The 17331-nt window shown below is 37.1% G+C and overlaps 3 protein-coding genes and 1 long non-coding RNA gene across 13 annotated transcripts in view; 2 read left to right on the top strand and 2 right to left on the bottom strand.

The window, feature by feature from the left end:
- Nucleotides 1-2410, top strand: part of ush (Zinc finger protein ush) — a 184882-nt gene extending 182472 nt beyond the window's left edge. Inside the window, exon 12 of the mRNA XM_036375222.2 lies at nucleotides 617-2410. Within this exon, the coding sequence (XP_036231115.2) occupies nucleotides 617-1127 (511 nt within the window). The 3' untranslated portion in view covers nucleotides 1128-2410. The remainder of the gene's footprint in view (nucleotides 1-616) is intronic.
- Nucleotides 2411-6937: 4527 nt separating this feature from the next.
- On the bottom strand, nucleotides 6938-8142 carry lwr (ubiquitin conjugating enzyme lesswright). The gene is made up of 2 exons (XM_014235558.3): nucleotides 7982-8142; nucleotides 6938-7919 (listed from the first exon to the last, which is right to left on the bottom strand). The coding sequence occupies exon 2, from the start codon at nucleotides 7778-7780 to the stop codon at nucleotides 7301-7303; it is 480 nt and encodes a 159-aa protein (XP_014091033.1). The 5' UTR covers nucleotides 7781-7919; nucleotides 7982-8142; the 3' UTR covers nucleotides 6938-7300.
- A 658-nt stretch (nucleotides 8143-8800) lies between these two features.
- On the bottom strand, nucleotides 8801-9490 carry LOC118683210 (uncharacterized). Its single transcript, XR_004979120.2, has 2 exons — nucleotides 9310-9490; nucleotides 8801-9198 (listed from the first exon to the last, which is right to left on the bottom strand). It is a non-coding gene; the product is annotated as an uncharacterized lncRNA (long non-coding RNA).
- A 74-nt stretch (nucleotides 9491-9564) lies between these two features.
- The window catches only part of tweek (transmembrane protein KIAA1109 homolog tweek), a 30177-nt gene continuing 22410 nt past the window's right edge, over nucleotides 9565-17331 (top strand). For 5 of the 10 annotated variants that reach the window (XM_014235538.3, XM_036375362.2, XM_036375379.2 and 2 more), the window contains exons 1-11: nucleotides 9566-10154; nucleotides 11499-11634; nucleotides 11696-11839; nucleotides 11902-12029; nucleotides 12093-13525; nucleotides 13610-14741; nucleotides 14805-15259; nucleotides 15359-15580; nucleotides 15644-15976; nucleotides 16748-16970; nucleotides 17031-17320. In XM_014235538.3, the coding sequence (XP_014091013.2) occupies nucleotides 10044-10154; nucleotides 11499-11634; nucleotides 11696-11839; nucleotides 11902-12029; nucleotides 12093-13525; nucleotides 13610-14741; nucleotides 14805-15259; nucleotides 15359-15580; nucleotides 15644-15976; nucleotides 16748-16970; nucleotides 17031-17320 (4607 nt within the window). In that variant the 5' untranslated portion in view covers nucleotides 9566-10043. Of the gene's footprint in view, nucleotides 10155-11498; nucleotides 11635-11695; nucleotides 11840-11901; nucleotides 12030-12092; nucleotides 13526-13609; nucleotides 14742-14804; nucleotides 15260-15358; nucleotides 15581-15643; nucleotides 15977-16744; nucleotides 16971-17030; nucleotides 17321-17331 lie in introns of all 10 variants that reach the window. The other 5 variants (XM_036375320.2, XM_036375341.2, XM_036375348.2 and 2 more) reach the window with 3 other exon arrangements.

Raw genomic sequence — 17331 nt, forward strand, 5'->3', positions numbered from 1 at the left:
ATTCAGATCATGTTAACAAGCAGAAGAGGCGTCTTTTACTAAAAGAACTAGTGTAGAAAAACGAAAATTTTGGAAAAATTGCAATTTATTTCTCAACAAAGTTTTCTTTTAACTTAATTCAGCGAAGCTCCAATTCTTTAAGCTGTCTGAAAATTTGGTTTTTTGTAAGCCTACAACTAGTCTTTAAATTAATTCGACCAAATAAGATGTAAGAGGGTACATTGTCATGGTGGAAGAATACTTTTTTTTCTTACAATTTACCGCATTCAAAAGGATTGCTGAAATCCTGAATATGTATTTCTTAATTTGAAACATCGAGATGCTACCATTATCTTATCCTAGGTTAGGTTAGGTAAAAAGGCAGAGTTTTCGTGATGCCAAAAGACCGTCACCGAGATGGTTCAACCCCAGTCTGAAAAAGAAAGTGTCTAGATGTTTCCACCACATCTTCCTCCTTACATCTTTGACAAGCTGCGTCCTCCGAAATCTTTAGCCTCACCGCGTGAGTGCCAATGGGGCAGTGTCCAGTTAGGACACCTATCATTGCGGCGACGTGATTCTCCTATTCTACTTTAGACATTTGTTTTAATTGCTTATCTTTAATATTTTCTTTTAGCAATTTCACCATAAAAAGCGAACCACTAGATCAAGTGTCTAACATCAGTCTAACGACTTCGGCACAGTTGATGGACAATAACAACACAACAATATTGGCTGCCACCTTGACAGCACCACCACCGTTGAACAGTCTGGGCGCCGAGCAAATGCCACATATTAAAACTGAACCCTTGGAACTTGGAGGAGACAGCCTACCAGCAACCACACCACTACCAGCGCTCAGCTCACCCGCTATTGGACCACCGCCACCGCTCAATGCTGCCACTGACGAGAATGCCACAGTAGCGGTAAATCAAAAATATTGTCAAACATGTGATATTTCCTTCAACTACATGAAGACCTATGTGGCACACAAGCAATACTATTGCAAGAATAAATTACGAAACCCGGAGGCCAGCGAAAGTCCCAGTCCCAACGCTGGACTCATGCAAATGTCCGTGGCATCGCCCAACTCGTTGCTGCTGTTGCAGAAGAACAAAGAGAACCTGCAGCAGGAGGCAGCCATTTGATAGAATGAAATGTGGCAGGCACGCAAGCACTGGGAGTGGTACTACAAATGCTTTTAAAGCAAGATTGGGTAAAGAAAAAGAGAAGCAGGATCACGAAATAGAAACAGTTATGCACAAAACGTACAGTATTCGAATGGAATCTCTGTAGATGAAAATATTTGAAAATATTATAAGTATTCAATAATGTTTTCGGATAATCAAATAAGCTTCATCATCAAAGCTTAAATATGTAGAAAGTAGAGAAAAAACTTGAAAGCTCTTTTCATTGTGTAATATAAATTTAAAATAAAGTAAATTTAAGTATTTTCCTAACTTTATCGATTTAATCACAACTTATTATGTATGCCAAAGTTAATTATTAATGCTACGGAAATAATTGAAAATAAATAATGCTAATATTACTTAGTAATGTAACATATGTATATACATAAAGCTAAAGATATACGAAAGCTCTACGTCAGTATATTCGAATGTTTTAAAATAAAATTAAATACATGTATATATATAATATACATATGTATATATATGTATATAGGTACATACCATATGTAGTGTGGAAAAATTTGGAAAATGCAATTTTTCAAAATCGATTTCTCTGCAATACAGAAATCTTTAGTTATGTTTTTGTTGTAATTATTGTAATTCTTTTCCAGATAATAATAAAAACTTGCATAAAATCAATGTTAAAACTCTTCCATAAACATAAATATGTACATAACTAAAGAATATCTCAACTTCATTCTCTCTGTTATGATATACATACGTATGTGCATAATTTCTAATTATTTTTTAGATTTATTAAAAATATTATAATAAAGATTCAAACATCTCTCACGCAGCGAATTGCGAGCATATATCGAATGAGCCCTTCATTAAAAGCGTACATAGAGGCCATGTTCGCGGGTGCAATAGGTATTTAAATACATAGATACATGTTTAAGTAAGCACATAAACTTATGTACAAGACAATAAATATTTATTTCAAACACATACATACATATATGTGTGCATATTCAACTAAGTAGCTATCACAACCTAATTATGAGTAAATATGTATTAATATTCAGATTTAATATACTTACATATGTATGTATGTATGAATGTATGTATGTTTACATATATGTGTAAGCATGTAAATATGTATGTATAACTGCTATTAAGTTTATTAAAAATATTAATGAAATATGCAAAACATTTTAATTAATACATACATACATACATACTTACATTCATATGTATATGTATGGCGGAAAACCATTAGAAAATAATAAAGTGTATCAATATAAATAAATAAAAGCCGTTTCTTGATTTAACTTGAATAAATCTATATTTAGATACCTTCAAACTCATCAAACTTATGGTCTGATTAGCGAACATGTTGTAACAAGTGGAGAGTCCCCTGTAAATGCATTACACCTCCTCAGTTCTGTGAAAAAGGGGCTGAAACTGGGGTGAAATTATATCAGCAGGATGTTTTAGAAGGCGGAGTAGAGCAGTTAAGCAATTCTTTCTTCGATGGAGAGATTGGATCTTTCAATAAGATTCTGCTCCAGCACGCAAAGCAAAACCCACCCAACAGTGGCTTAAAAGCAATATTCCTTCTGTCATAGCTACAGATGATAGGCCGTCTAGAAGTTTAAATTTGAATCCATTGGATTAGAGTTTGTGGTCAGAGTTAGAGAACATGGCCTGTTGAATACCCCACAGAAAATTGGAGACTGTCAAAAAGTCTTTGGTTCGAGAAGCATCGTCAGTAACAGATACTGTGCGTGCTGCTATTGATAACATTCCGAATGCTTTGAGGGATCGTGTGAAAGCATAAGGTGACCATTTCGCTTCAAATTTTTTACATCGCTCATTTTATACATGCGTTACTAAATGAAATTAACCTTATTAAAACGCGTATCATAGTTTTATTTTTATAACTGCCTAAACTTGTAACAGAACTTATGGCAGGAGTAAGTATGTAGGTATATCCTATACCATATACTCGTATCCCAACACTTACATAGTGTGTTGACGAAAACGACTACCAGTATACGTTAATGGAACTGAGGAGCCAAAAAGCGCACTTTCAATCAAATCGCTCGCTGTTGTTATTTTGTAACATGTATACTGAATATATTAATTGTATGATTAGATGGTGTCATCAACGTCATCTAACGGTAGATGAGGAAATAAGCGATTTTAGTGAAGTATTGGATGATAAGAGAGAATGTTAGAGGGGTGAGCTTGAGAAGGCATGCGAAGTGGTGGTTAGTGGTCGGCAGTCTAGGTAAGAGTTTAACTTACTGCAATATCTAATCCAAGCTTTGCTGGCCGAGCACATCCCGAAAATTTTGCCTTGTTGACAGTTCTTGGCCAAAAAAAGATGCGAGTCGGTTTCAGTTGCGTCGACCAGACTGTTGTAGAAGCTTCAGGGCCTTGGTTCGCTTTCCGCATCTATATTGTGCCAACTTAATCTGTATTTACAGTTACGATCTATCGTTTAGTCGTTGTCGAATCAGCAACGAATAAAAGAATGAAGGAAGGATAGGTTTACAAAATTCACATGGTGTTGCCCTACTTTTATACTCACCTTTCAAAGCGAGTCTTCTGGGGTTCACAAGTTCAATAGATGAGAGTTCTTCTGCGACATCATTTCCATGAAGCAAGTTAGTTAAGATGTTGATTTACTTGCGACCCAACATGCATTCATTCGGTGTATATTATCTAAGAGGTTTTTATGAATATGAGGGTTTACTCTTTAAATGGCTGCAACTCAAAAACTATTTGAGATATCGATTTGAAATTCTAATTGCTATTTTTAAAGGTATAAACTATCGAACAAAATTTCACGCTAGCTGTGTCCCTTAGGACTTAAGAGACATTCGATCACTAGCCATTAATTCGGTGCTCAAGCTAGGCAATAACTTCTTCGCCTACGTTCTACTGAGACAATTTCCTACTAAATAAATTAAACAAAACTAGAAAGAGGCGGTAAATTAAAGATCTTGATAAATAATTTACACTCGCTGAGTTGAAAAATGTCGCCCCGATGGGATCGAACGGGCAATAACTTTCATGAACCTACAATTAAATAGGTAGGTTAATATCGAGGTATGCATTGGGTTCTATTGTCTATTGTGCTCTCCTCTTTCTCACATTACATCTTCCAAACCCTGCGTGTCACGAAATTCTAACAATGCACTTGAAATAAGAGAGGTAAAGTGTTTCCTTTGCATCGTTACTCCGATTCCCTTGCTCCAAGTGTGGACCAAATACCAATTTTTTTTATATAACATCTCAGACTGCAGTAACCTATATACCAAAAACCTGTACAAGTATTCCCTGTCCGAACTTATTCAGAGTATATACATATAATGTTCGCGAAGGCAAAAGTTTGCAATCAGTCCCTCCTAAGTATACTCTGAACAGGGTATATTAAGTTTGCCATAATGTTTGTAACACCCTAAAAGAAACAGGGAGCAGGTACTTATAAAAAATATATATATAAAAGATCAGCGTCACGAGCTGAAGTCGATTTAGCTTTTGTCATCTGTCAGTCCGGTTGTCTGTATATAGGAAAACTAGTCCCTCAGTTTTTGCATTATCAACCTGATCTTTTGCACACGTTCTTTTCTCCTCAAGAAATTTGTCGGAACCGCCGATATCAAACTATTATACAAGTAGCATATAGCTGTCATACAAGTTGAACGATCGGAATCAAATGCTTGTATAGAAACATTTTTATTTGACAGTAAAAGCAGCGCTAAATTTTCCTAATATAATGTTCAGATCGGTCCACTGTAGCATGTAGCTGTCATACAAACTAACCGACCTAAATCAAGTTCCTGTATTGAAACTATTTTATTTGTGAAGGGTATTCTAGCTTCGGTGCAACGGAACTCACCGTACATATATCTTATTATTTTTATTTTTATGTGAGGTTTAGTGTGCGCCGCTTCCATATCTGAATAGTCTGTGTCTCATTTCTGTCTAAACCTTTTTGTCCAGTACTATAAGACTATTCAATCTCATAAGATAATATTGCCTGAAGTGCTGTTAGACTGTTTCTAAAGACGACAATGCGTTTTTTATGATTATACAGTGCAAAATCAAACCGTAATAACTTTTTTCTGTGTGCGTAATCGACTTACTTTTTTTTATTTGGCAGGTTATTATTTAAATTTTTTAAAAAAAGAAAGCTTGTGCAGCGGTACCATGCTTTGCAGTCCGTCATTTCCGTCCAAAGGGAATTCAGACGGGATTTTGGCGGCACTCGTACACGAGTAGATGAACCATTAAGTGGTTGGTTAACATGTTTGTGTTCAAGAAACCATCGCAGCAGTTACATCGTCAATGCACGCAAATCCAAGAGTTACAACTCGCAACTTATCGGCGCAACTTGGAATTAGCAGACGGTCATTACAAGGGATAATTCAAATTGACGTAAACCTGTTTCCGCACAAAGTTCAAATAACGAGCCGATTAAACCCTCTAGATTTACCAACCGAATGGAATTTGCCAAAAAAGGATTGAAATGGCCGAAGAAGACAATAACTTAATAAATTGCCTGCTTATGTCAGATGAGAAACTCCACTTCCCGCTGGCCCCAAAAGTCACCTGAACTGACTGACACAGACTTATTTTTATGGGGTTATGTCAAGCAAAACAAAACCCAGAAATTTGACTGAATTGAAGCAGTCCATTAAATCGATAATTGAGGCAATCCCGGACACCTCATCATCAATCCGTTCCCACGACAGTCGGGTCTACGTAACTGGAACGGACCCGCATTTATTCCGGCCAAGGACTGTGAACTCGGCAGAATTCTGCCGCTACAACAACAACAACCTCATCATCAATTCCGTTCGCGGTTGTCGATTCGGCGATGTACCGATAATGAAGTCATCCCAGTTAGCTTTGTCCTCAATTAGCTTAAAGTTAGGTTATTAAAGTCAAGACAAGTATTGATGAATGGTCTAATGCTAAAGGTAGCCCAGATAGGCATTAATCAGATAACCAAGTCAGTTGGCTATTGTATTTAAAGTCTGGCTTTGGCCTCTAAGGCAACCCACCCCTAAATATTACAACATACAATACTTCCTCAGCTGCTATAACAACAAGTATGCGTAACCACAGAGAACTTTACGATTGTATTTGTTATCCCTGGTATAAAGATAGTATGACTAATCTCTCAACTCTCCTATATTTGTTTTACTGCATTTACTGTACACATACGAGTATGTACATACATACATATTTACCTATTAAACAAAGACAAAATGTATATGTGAGAAGGCTATACATGCCAAAAATTGAGGTTAGTTAGCAGTATTAGGATCCACATGCCAGTTGTTGTTGTACCGACAGAAAACGGTTCCGAAATAATCCTTGCCCGAATAAAAATGTCAATCCGATTAAGCACGACTGTCTGAAAGCGGTATTATTGTCCTTTCAAATATTGCAACCCAACAGCAAATTATTAGAGCAACGTTTTATACTATTACAGTTACAACTTTCCATTAAACTTCTGCTTTAGTTTAAATTCTGCCGAGTTGACAGTCCTAGGCCGGATAAAATCCGTGACCATTCTGGCTACGTAGACCCGACTGTCGTGGGAACCGACTATTTATTTGTAGAAAATTAAACCTGTTTCTCTAGTTAAATCTAGTCTAGTTAGTAGTCTATCAATCAGAAAAATCAAAAAGTTTTCGCATAATTTTTGTACTTAATTATGTATTATTGTATATGCATTTAAACCTTACAAAATTTAAAAATTGAAATAGTGTCAAAGGCATTAAGCAATATGAATAAAACATAAAGACTACGTTGAGATGCAGCCCACTTGAGAGTTTCACATCTTTTCATTTCTGTTTATTTATATATTTTAAATTCATGTGTAAATACATTAGATTTATTTCATTAAAAAGTAGGAGCATATATGTATATAGACAAATACAGTAATAATTTAAATAATTAGTTTGTCTCCTAAGTATTGGAGAACACTAGCATTGGAGCATTTTCGAAAATGCTTTAAATCACCGTTTACGTCTAAACGCAGAACAAGCGCGCATTTCAACTATTCGCACGCCGTTTTAACTACGCTCCTATGTTTTACCCTTATTTCTCGTCTCCTAACTACTAATATATGTATTTATGTATGTGCGAAATGCATTTTATTCGTCCTTCTATTCAGTGGCAGCCATTGCACGTGCCTGAGCCCGCACACGTTTTTCATACTCCAAACGATTTTGACAGTAGATTGTGTATGCCTCTGCCTGCGCTGGATCCTTAATGTTCGGTTCATTCAGCAAATCTTGAATGCCAAGCAATATCTGTTTAATGGTAATGGCGGGGCGCCAATCTTTCTCCTCATCCAGCAATGACAAACAAACTGTTCCAGAGGGATACACGTTAGGATGGAAAAGTGGCGGTTCGAATTTACATTTTGGTGGTGATGTTGGGTAGTCATCTTTGAAGATCATACGCAGTTTGTAGAGACCACCTTCCCAAGCGGTGCCCTTCTTACCGGGAATCGCACATTCCCAAATCATAAGGTTGAGAGTGCCATCTGGATTTTTGGCTGGACGGGCGACAAAACCAAATGGGTGATCCTTGCGCCAAGCTTTGCGTTCTTCACCTAAGCGCGTAATTGCTATTCCTGACATTTTGTTAGCGAATTTCTATTTTCACTCCTTACAATAAAAATGTCTCTTTCGTTCGCTTTTGTTCTATTTTCTTCTATACCCGAACTATCACGATTTTCTCCTCGGTAATGTTGAAATAAAGTTGTCTTTCGTCAGATCTCTAGATTTCGAAAAAATTTAGTAATCACATATAAACAACAACAGAAAATAACAACGTCTTACATTTTCTTTATATTATTTAGTTCCTGCTTGATTTAGCACGCGGATTTTGGAGTTTATGAACAAAACTTCCTTAATTTAACCGCTTAATTCGTGCGTTGAGCAAGATATGTCGTTGAATGCGTTTTGGCGACTGTCAAAAATGACAGCTGCAAGAAAAACTACAAGAAAACGCTGAATATATGGCGTCATTGCAAGGTTGCATTCAAAGGCATACCTTATAATTGTATTTGGATATAGATTTTGATTTGCATTAACTTTTCTCATCTACGAAATTTGCTGATTGATATTTTCTGTTGCGGAATGGTTTTTTTTTTAAGTTTTCGCTATATATTAGAGACTTTGTTAGAATACGGTGAACTATCAATTCGGATTTAATCGAGCATCATTCAAAATTCGATTTGCACTTTGACCGTTTACGTTCTCTGTCACAACCTGACTAACTTACTCATTAGGCATTTCCATAGTTTGAGAGCCAGCGTAACAAAAATTATCACCTTACGCGTATATGTATGCACGAATGTAATCCGGACGTTACACGATCAAGAAATTACTTTCAAGTTGAGGAAAAATTACGATTCTTTTGTCCTCAGAATTAAAAGAAATGCTTACAGACCGCCTCCGACTTATAATTTTTGAGATATTTGTATTTAAAGTAAAAAAATTTGATATCGTATTGCACGCTATTGCACTATGTTTAACACACTTTCTACACATTTGCCAGTGCAGAAAGAAGTTCGACGCGATATAATTGATATAACTTATCTCTATTTATTAAAGAATATATAATATACAATTCATATGAATGAAACAAAATTCATATTAATTTTGAACCATTGTCCCTTTATATGATAACCAGAAAATTTTTTCATTAATTTTTCACAACACAGAATGTGGCAATACTGGTAAACACACAAATTTCTTGAAACTGTGAGTATGCATTACTTTACAATTGTTGAACCAAGTGTCATCCTTGGTTGAACTTTAAATACAAATATATTGAAAACTATAAACCTGAGGCGGGTATATGCGTATACATTTTTTTTAATGCTAAGGACCTCCGCTGTCCATCCATACAAAAAGATTGCGGCGCCAAATAGTCGTAATTGTGCCCAAAATGCAAATGCACTAGAAATTTTCTGTTTATCAAGTTTAGTTTGTGTGATCAACTTGAAAGCAAATTCTTGATAGTGTAACTCCAGCGTAAGGCAAGACCATTTCTAAAAAAATAAACAAAGCAATAAATTATTTTTCATAAAACGTACCATACTTATGTTATTATAATGGATAACATTATGATGCAATTATTGATTATTAATAAATAAATTTACCTCTTTATTTATTCTACTGTGAGAATAGGTAGCAACAAGACTTAGAAAATAATTTGAAAATGGTATAATATATATTTTTTATTTCTAAATTAAAGTCGACTTGTTTGAAATTTAATTTAAATATTGATTTCTTTAATGATCTCCAATTTCTTCTTTCTCATGAAACACAGCCAAAAGCAGTCATTGGGTACTGATGACATTTAATTGACAGCCTGTCAAGAGTTTTCACAAGATGTCGTCTAGTCGAGTAGTTGAGAATGTTATCCCAATTTTATTTTTAATTAAATTTTACATTTCTAGTTATCTATTTTCAACGAAAAGTGTTTAAAAACCTAGTTATCGAACAGGACGAGTGTTTTGCGATGAACGAAAACGTGTGCGAGTCTAATTGAACTATTTATTAGCTTTGAAAATTAGTCGAAAAGTGACAAAACCAATTGGACCCAGCCCCAATGCCAAAAGTGGGAAAAATCGAAGTCCAGAGATTGTTTGAACAGCAGTTGCAAAATAGCATTGCAGTAATTTCGTTCTATAAAATTAATATGTTAAGTAGTAAATGATGTTGGAATGTGTGAAGTTTATATAAAATGTAAAAATATAAGGAGAAGTGTAGTGTAAATTACGCCAATGGGATGTGATATTTATTATCTATGTGTATGTTTTTCTTTTTGTAAAATCAATTGCGACTGATTAATCCGTTAGTTTTAAGAATAAAAAAATAAGGCAATTACAAGATGGAAATGGTTGTCGAAGAGACTGATAACAACTTCGGATTCCCCGAAGCGGGAACCTGGAACAATACCAGCCACATACCGCTGGAAAACATGAAAATGGATGCGCCAATGGTAAGTACCAATTGCTTCGATAATATAATAATAAAAATAAGCCTAACATCATCAGTTAAAAAAATATTTATAGCAATGGCAGATTATCATATGCATTCTGGAAGACTGCGATATACCACATAACTTAGATTTCTTTGTTCTTATATGAGATATGTCTTTATTTGCAATAATGCATACGAATATATACATATATATATATTTATATATATACATATACACATACATAAATATGAGTTCTAAAATGATTCATGGTGTTAGTGTAATATTATTTATTCTATTCTATGAAAATCTTATCGCTTGTTCCGATAAAAAAGCTGGTTTAAAAGCATATTTGTTTGATAAATCTATGAAGCAAGTCCAATCATCCAGCTGTACTCTTGCTTTTTGTTGGTATATCATTGAAATTTTATTTAAAAATCAATTGAATTTCTATGCCTCGTTTTGTTCTTTTAGGTTTGGTTGGAATTATACTTATCTCTTCTTATTATAGTTGCGACATCTTTGCCCTATTTTTTTCGGAAGCCTTCTTACGTACATACATATACTCGTATATCTACACATATTATGTATGTATATACGTACGTATATACAAATATAAATAAAATTTTACATAGAGCATCTGACGGATCAATCTGGAGTTTAGCACTATTTATGAGCGAAAAATATACAACCATTATCCCTAATTACAATTAGTATTTGCTACTTTTGGACTGTATAGAGAACCAAAAACTCCCGATCGGAGATGTGTTTAGGTGTTTTACGAATTATGCAAATTAAACACAGTCATGTTAATGTTGTTAATGTTTATGAATTTGACATAAGCAGCTCATGCGCATAAGCTTTGTTTTGATTTGGCTGCTTTGTTTATTTACATTTTTGTTTTTGTGTTTGTTTATTATGAAGCTTGGGTGTTTGACCTCAGTCAACAAGTTGTCAAATAGATGTTGATCATATGCATGGGAAGTGTGGGTGGTTGGTAAATAACACCGGTGTGTTGCAACCTGTAGAGCACTTAGTTTAAAATTAGATGGGTTTCAAGATTTATAACAGTACGATACACAGCACCAAGTTATCAGGGGCACCGCAACCCTCTTGCTTCTCAGACACTTTCGAATTATTACTGAGATTGCCATATTTTGTAGTATTTATATGTAAAAATTTTACATAACATTCTTAGAATGTCATACTTTAATGTACCATTGGTTGTAATAAATGGTTTTTCCTGCGTAGTCTCAAAAAATTTAAATAAACATGATAGTTTTTGCTGAATTAATCCCACCCCCCCTTAATCCTGTTAATCATTTTATATAAAGCAATAAATTAATTTTTTTTTGAAATTTCCAGATATGGCTACTATGCTCTCTACTGACATCCATAACTTGGGTTACCTATATAACATTTTACAATTCTCGCCTGATTGGAGTTTTTATAACAAAAATTGTTAATCGATGGTTTATAAAAGGCGCATACTTTAAAATTGGTAACTTTCTCTATTTAAACATAAGCACGATATAAATAAATTTGTTGTAATTCTTTTTCAGGTTCAGTAGCATTGAATCCTTTGGCGGGAAAAATCATGTTCCGTGATTTCGTATATATAACCTTCGACTATTCCGTACGCGTTCAAGATGGTTATTTTATATTTCGTTGGTGGCGATCTTATGTTCCCAAAGATGTTTCCGAAGGTTGGCTATTTATTAAAATGTAATTATTGAAAAAACTAAATCGAAAATGATACTAATTCAAGATCTCTCACATTCGGATACACGGCTCTCTGTGCAATTAAATGGGTTTGAGCTTCACATCTATAACCGCTCCGACCTTTATGATCAACTGGAGAAAACGTTTGGATTAAAGCCGTCGCTTCTAATACCGGTAAACTTTCATAATAAAGTATGTACAAATTTTAAAACCGATTAAAAACTCTTACTGTTATAGACTGATAATTTATCTGCTGAAGAGCGTTCAAAACTTAAAGAACACACTATGAACATGGAAAATGCTCGCCAAAGTAAGCGCGAGAGCGTTAAGAATTCGGAGGCAATGAAAGCCACCACATGGCGAGATTTGATACCGGTCATTAAGATGGATATTTGCTCAGGCCGTTTTGTTTTCGGCAATCGCTTGACACCAACAACTCTGTCGATTTCGGTGGAGGAGGCGCACTGTACGTACAGTACCAAACCTGCTGTATGTCGGCTCGACCATTTCATGCATTTTGTGAAAGCAAATGTGGAGAATGCAAAAGTTATGTTTGCACCCAGCCCAAAGTATACCGGTTTGGTGGATGAACCGCCACGCTACATGGGCGAGGGTTTTGTCGTTATGATGTGTAATCAAATGGAATTGTATTTTTATATGGACGAGCCCGGTTTGGTACCAGAAGAACCAGTGACAATTATTCTGGCCAATGGTGACGTCGTTGAACCCTCGCCACCCGTTTGGGGTATCAATATAAAATGTTTGAAAGGCACTGATTTTAGTTATGGCCCATGGGCGGATCGTCAACGTGATCATCTCTTCAATTTTTTCTATCCACCCGATTGGCAAGAGATGGTAGTTACACCGACACCCAAGCCGGGTGAGTTGCGCAGTTACCAATCATTCGATGTTACACTTTGTGTGCTGAGTGAAGCCACAATTGATATACTCTTTTCAAAAGAAAAAGAAACAAATGCCATGCATATTACCGTGGGACCAGCCTCATATGTGGAGTTGACCATACCGTGGGTAACACATGCTGATGGCTACACTTCGAAAATTCAAGGCCAACTCTTTCATGTCGAGGCCACCACTTCACTGCAGTACCGCAGTCTAGCCGAGTTGGAGTCACTTGAGTATAAAGTGCGCATACACTACCCAACACTTTGGAACGCGCCGCAAGATTGGAGCATCGCTTTAACTGGTTGCAAAGCGACTGCTTTCATTGTTTACAAGCATAAGTGCTTCTTTCAGGATCTCATCGAGGATTGGGCTAGCAAAGCCAGACCCGACATTTTAGCCTTCGTACCATACACATGCAAATTTAACATACTCTTGAATGAGTTTGAGATTCTAATGCTCTGCAATGAGTACAATTGGATCGATTGTTCGAGTGCGAATCAGGAAAATAATCATTTGGCGTTCTGTGGCGACGTATTCGATATGAGTTTCGCGCTGCCCTTCGATGATTTCCTGCCCAAAACAGTAACGCTCAAATTTTGGATACATGGCGAAGGTTTAGATTTAAGTTTGTATGTGCCAGAGGTATCTTCGGCACGTCCCATTGTTTTGGCTATTGATGAAAACGCGCGACTTTTGACACGCGGCGGCCGCGTTAAAAGCCGTCCGGAATTGTATACGAAGAAATGGCGAAAAATATGCCAGCGCAGGTTAATAATCATTAATATGTTTAAATTAGGAACATTATTAAAAAAGTTGTATTCTTTTTTGTTGTTGTTTTATTCTTTCTACAGCGCCGGTTGGATAGACTGTTGGACTGTTCCGATTGTAGCACTATCAATTCAGTACGTTTACCATCCTGTGCCGCCGTTGGGTCCCGATCCACAAGCTGATATCACTACGCCTGAAAAAGAAGAAATACTACTGAGCCCAATGCGCATACCTAAAATACGAAAGTCGCCTGTGTCCTCTTGGCAAAAACCCGAGCAGCATAAATTCGATCCAGCCACCCTAGCAGCTGATCAGGTAACCGTCGAACTGGAGATCGGCTCTTCGGTACTGATGTGTTACGGTAACGTGTTACGTAACTTTATAAACTTAAAAGAAAACATATTTGGAGAAGATCAAAACTTCACCGACATGGAACAGTCAAATGTTAATTTGAAGGAGTGCACCTCAACCAGCACAACAGCAAACCCGAAAGATCAGCTGCTGTCGAAAGAGAAAGATATAGCCACAAAGTCCATTTCGGAGGTGACTGTAACAGAGGAGAAGCAAAAACCATTCGATCCACGCCTATATCGCCCCTTGGAAGTGATAGTTTCACTGATCATACACGATATACAAGCACATGTGATGAAGAATTGCAACGAGAACGATCCGCCATGTCCAGTTGTTTTGATAGAACGATTCGGTTTCGAGATGAATAAACGCTTTCACGAAACCACGCTGCAAGTTTTGGTTAGTCCCTCATATTTGATCACTTCGGATCTGGTAGTGCGTCCGAATCGCGATAAGCATATAAATCAGGGGCACTTATTGCTCTCAGCTGTGCAGGTACGCGGTCATGCCATGTTTAGTAACGAAGGCTGCGCACTTGACGAAGACACCTTGGAGTATTCGTGGCTAGTTGAAGTGCAGCTAGGAAAGTTGTCAGGAAAGCTTACGTTACCACAGCTCTGCAATATAGTTGTCGGCTTGGAGACCCTGGTGCTGCTGGCAGTGGATCCCGAAAATTGTCTAAAATCTCCCAAAACCGTACGCAATTGTCATCACGGCGTGCCGAGCAACCAATGCCCTCACACCAAAGAAGAGAATAAATATAAATGCCCTTCAGCCGAGGACATCAAATACAAAATGACGCGAGTATCTATAGATGCAGTAGATGTGTATCTAATTGAGAGTGGTACAGCGTTGCATGCGTGGGTATGGAATTTGCTTTAATGCTCATATTGTTCGAATGTTATTAATCATTCCTCTTTTCGCTAGGTATCTCCCATTCGTTTGGCTAACTGTAATTTGCATGGCCAACGTGTTAAGTCTGGCATCTCCGGTTTACTACCATCCATACTGTTGCGTCTCTTCATGCATAACGGCAGTTCTTACTCGAATCTCACCAACTCTTACAATACCAACACTACTGGCAGCAATCGTTCGGGCAAAATGCGTCGTTCCGAACAGGATTCCATAAAATCCGAGTCACAAGCCCAACCACATATTGGCAAGCCGAAACGCAGCTCTAATTCGTTTTCGCAACGTCGCGATTCGCGCGAGGAGAACAATAGAAAATTGCGCGACAGTTTCTCAGAGAGCAAACGTGCGTATGAGACGGAGTTTTTCGAGAATTGGGTCGAAGTTGGTTGCACTTCGTTGGGGCCGATATTGCTCGAGGGTGCATCTGCGTTGCCCATCCCTGATCATAAGTTACATATCGTGCAGCACAAGTAAGTTTTGAATGTGAAGTGAGATAGTTTATCAATACAATAAAATATACCAATAATGTTATTTGCCGGATTTATTTATTATAAAATTTTATATTTCAGCTTTTTGCGTGAGCACGACGCCAAATACAAGCGCTTATGGTTTTTATGGTCTACAAACAATAGTAATTCTGCGCCTGCGCCGCCTCCCTCAACCGGCACGGAGATCTCACGCTGCGGCTGCATTGGCGGTTGCGCGTTCTTCGGCAGCAATCGCAACGGCTTGAAATTTTTCAAACCCTCCGCACAAGATATACAGGACAACTACAACATAGCACGTTATTAGTTAGGCGACTCAAGACTCGGTAAAAATCGGAAATATTTACATTAATTATTCTATTTTTTTAGCATAATTAACAACAACAAGGATTATGGCTTTGGCGAGAGCATACTACATCAAGGTCAATTGGTGTTCCATACGCCACCCTACAGTTTGCATTCGGTTTCGCTACATGACAGTAACGATTTTAACGGCAAAGGCAAACATTATCGCCCAAACGTAGAGCTGCGTAACGGCAGTCTCAAGAAATCGGAGTTGAGCAGCAAGGAAGTGGGTGGAAAGCTGAAAATAAGTAATGCCATTGAAATACCCGACATTAGTGGGCGCAAGTCGCGGGAGAGCATAGGCTCGCCCAATACGCTTGAGCGACGCAATAAGCGGTATTCGTACACCGCAAATAGGTGAGTAGCAAGTGTGGTGCAACAATTAGGGGTGTTGTAGAATCTGATAATTGACTGAAACAGAATTGAAACATAACATAACGATAAAAAATGTAGTAGGTGTCATGAATTCAGATATTATTGGTTTGATGTTTGAAACAGAAATTGTATCGGTTTTGGGTGTCACGGAAACCAATTGTATCTGTTTTGTTATCAGAAACAAAGCAAGAAGATAGTCGTTGACAGATTTGAAATGTAAGTGAAGATATAAATTTATTTTATTGTTACGAATTAACGAATTTCCATTTCGATATGGCAAAATGCCATAATTATTGAGTTTATTTATCCATATATTTGAAGAGGATTTACAAAACGTAATTCAACACCATTACAAATGTATCTTTATTTAGGCGATAAAGTAATATAAATCTTTAAAGTAAGTAAGTAAACACATGCAAGCATACAAGTAAATGCAAGCTAACTTTCACTCCCTCGGACATCAAGTGGATTACCGTGATCTCTTAAAATCATTTTAATCATTTTGTTGCTTAAAATGCGTATCTCATAGTAAACTAAAATATAATTGTATAAATAATAATATATAATATCACATTAGCTAACAGCTGATACGAATATTGGTTTTGTGTATGTTCGAAAAGACAAAAACCAATCAGATTCTGTGACACCATTGAAAATCAGAATTAGTTTGCAATTCTGACAACTAAGTAAATTTGGCATTGATTTCACAACAGCCCTGATTATTTTGGACATTAATGTGTTTACATTTAGCAGGCAAACGTCTGTCGAGGTGCCATATGCGCGCCTTTTGGATAGCCCATCGAAGAAAGTGTTGCGTCAGGACTCAAATGAATCACAGCTGCAGATGGCATTTCGGCGTGGCTCGGATACAGCCAAATCGCAGTCGCAAAATAACACACTACGCGTTTCGCCACCGAAAACCAGCATATCCGATTCGCGGTTAACCGGCGAAGCAGATGTAGAGGACGAGTTGGAGGTGAATGTCCTCATTAATTATTTATATAATTATTTGTAATATTTTGCCATGTGTTTTCAGATTCCCGATGAAATGTCGCACTCAGCACCACACTCTCATCCGCTTGAATATGAAATCGCCGATATACCATTGCCGTTACAGCAGTACACGGAAACCCCGCTCACCAACGGTGCTGATCACCTGACGCGCGAAGTGCAGCGCACAATATCGCTGACTTCGGAAAATCCCTCGGAGATGTTTTTCTCAGCCGAGGAGGATATATCGAATATGATGTCACAAGGCGGGTCCATAAAAAATCGCAACGGTTCGATAGTCTTTTCCGGCAAGAAACGGTTTTCGTCTGATTTAAGGTGTTTATTTT

This window comes from Bactrocera oleae, chromosome 3, assembly GCF_042242935.1.
Source record: "Bactrocera oleae isolate idBacOlea1 chromosome 3, idBacOlea1, whole genome shotgun sequence".
Taxonomy (NCBI): domain Eukaryota; kingdom Metazoa; phylum Arthropoda; class Insecta; order Diptera; family Tephritidae; genus Bactrocera; species Bactrocera oleae.

Excerpts from the sequence above, each read along its gene's own strand:
- lwr (XM_014235558.3), bottom strand. The coding sequence starts at position 7,780 with ATGTCAGGAATAGCAATTACGCGCTTAGGTGAAGAACGCAAAGCTTGG.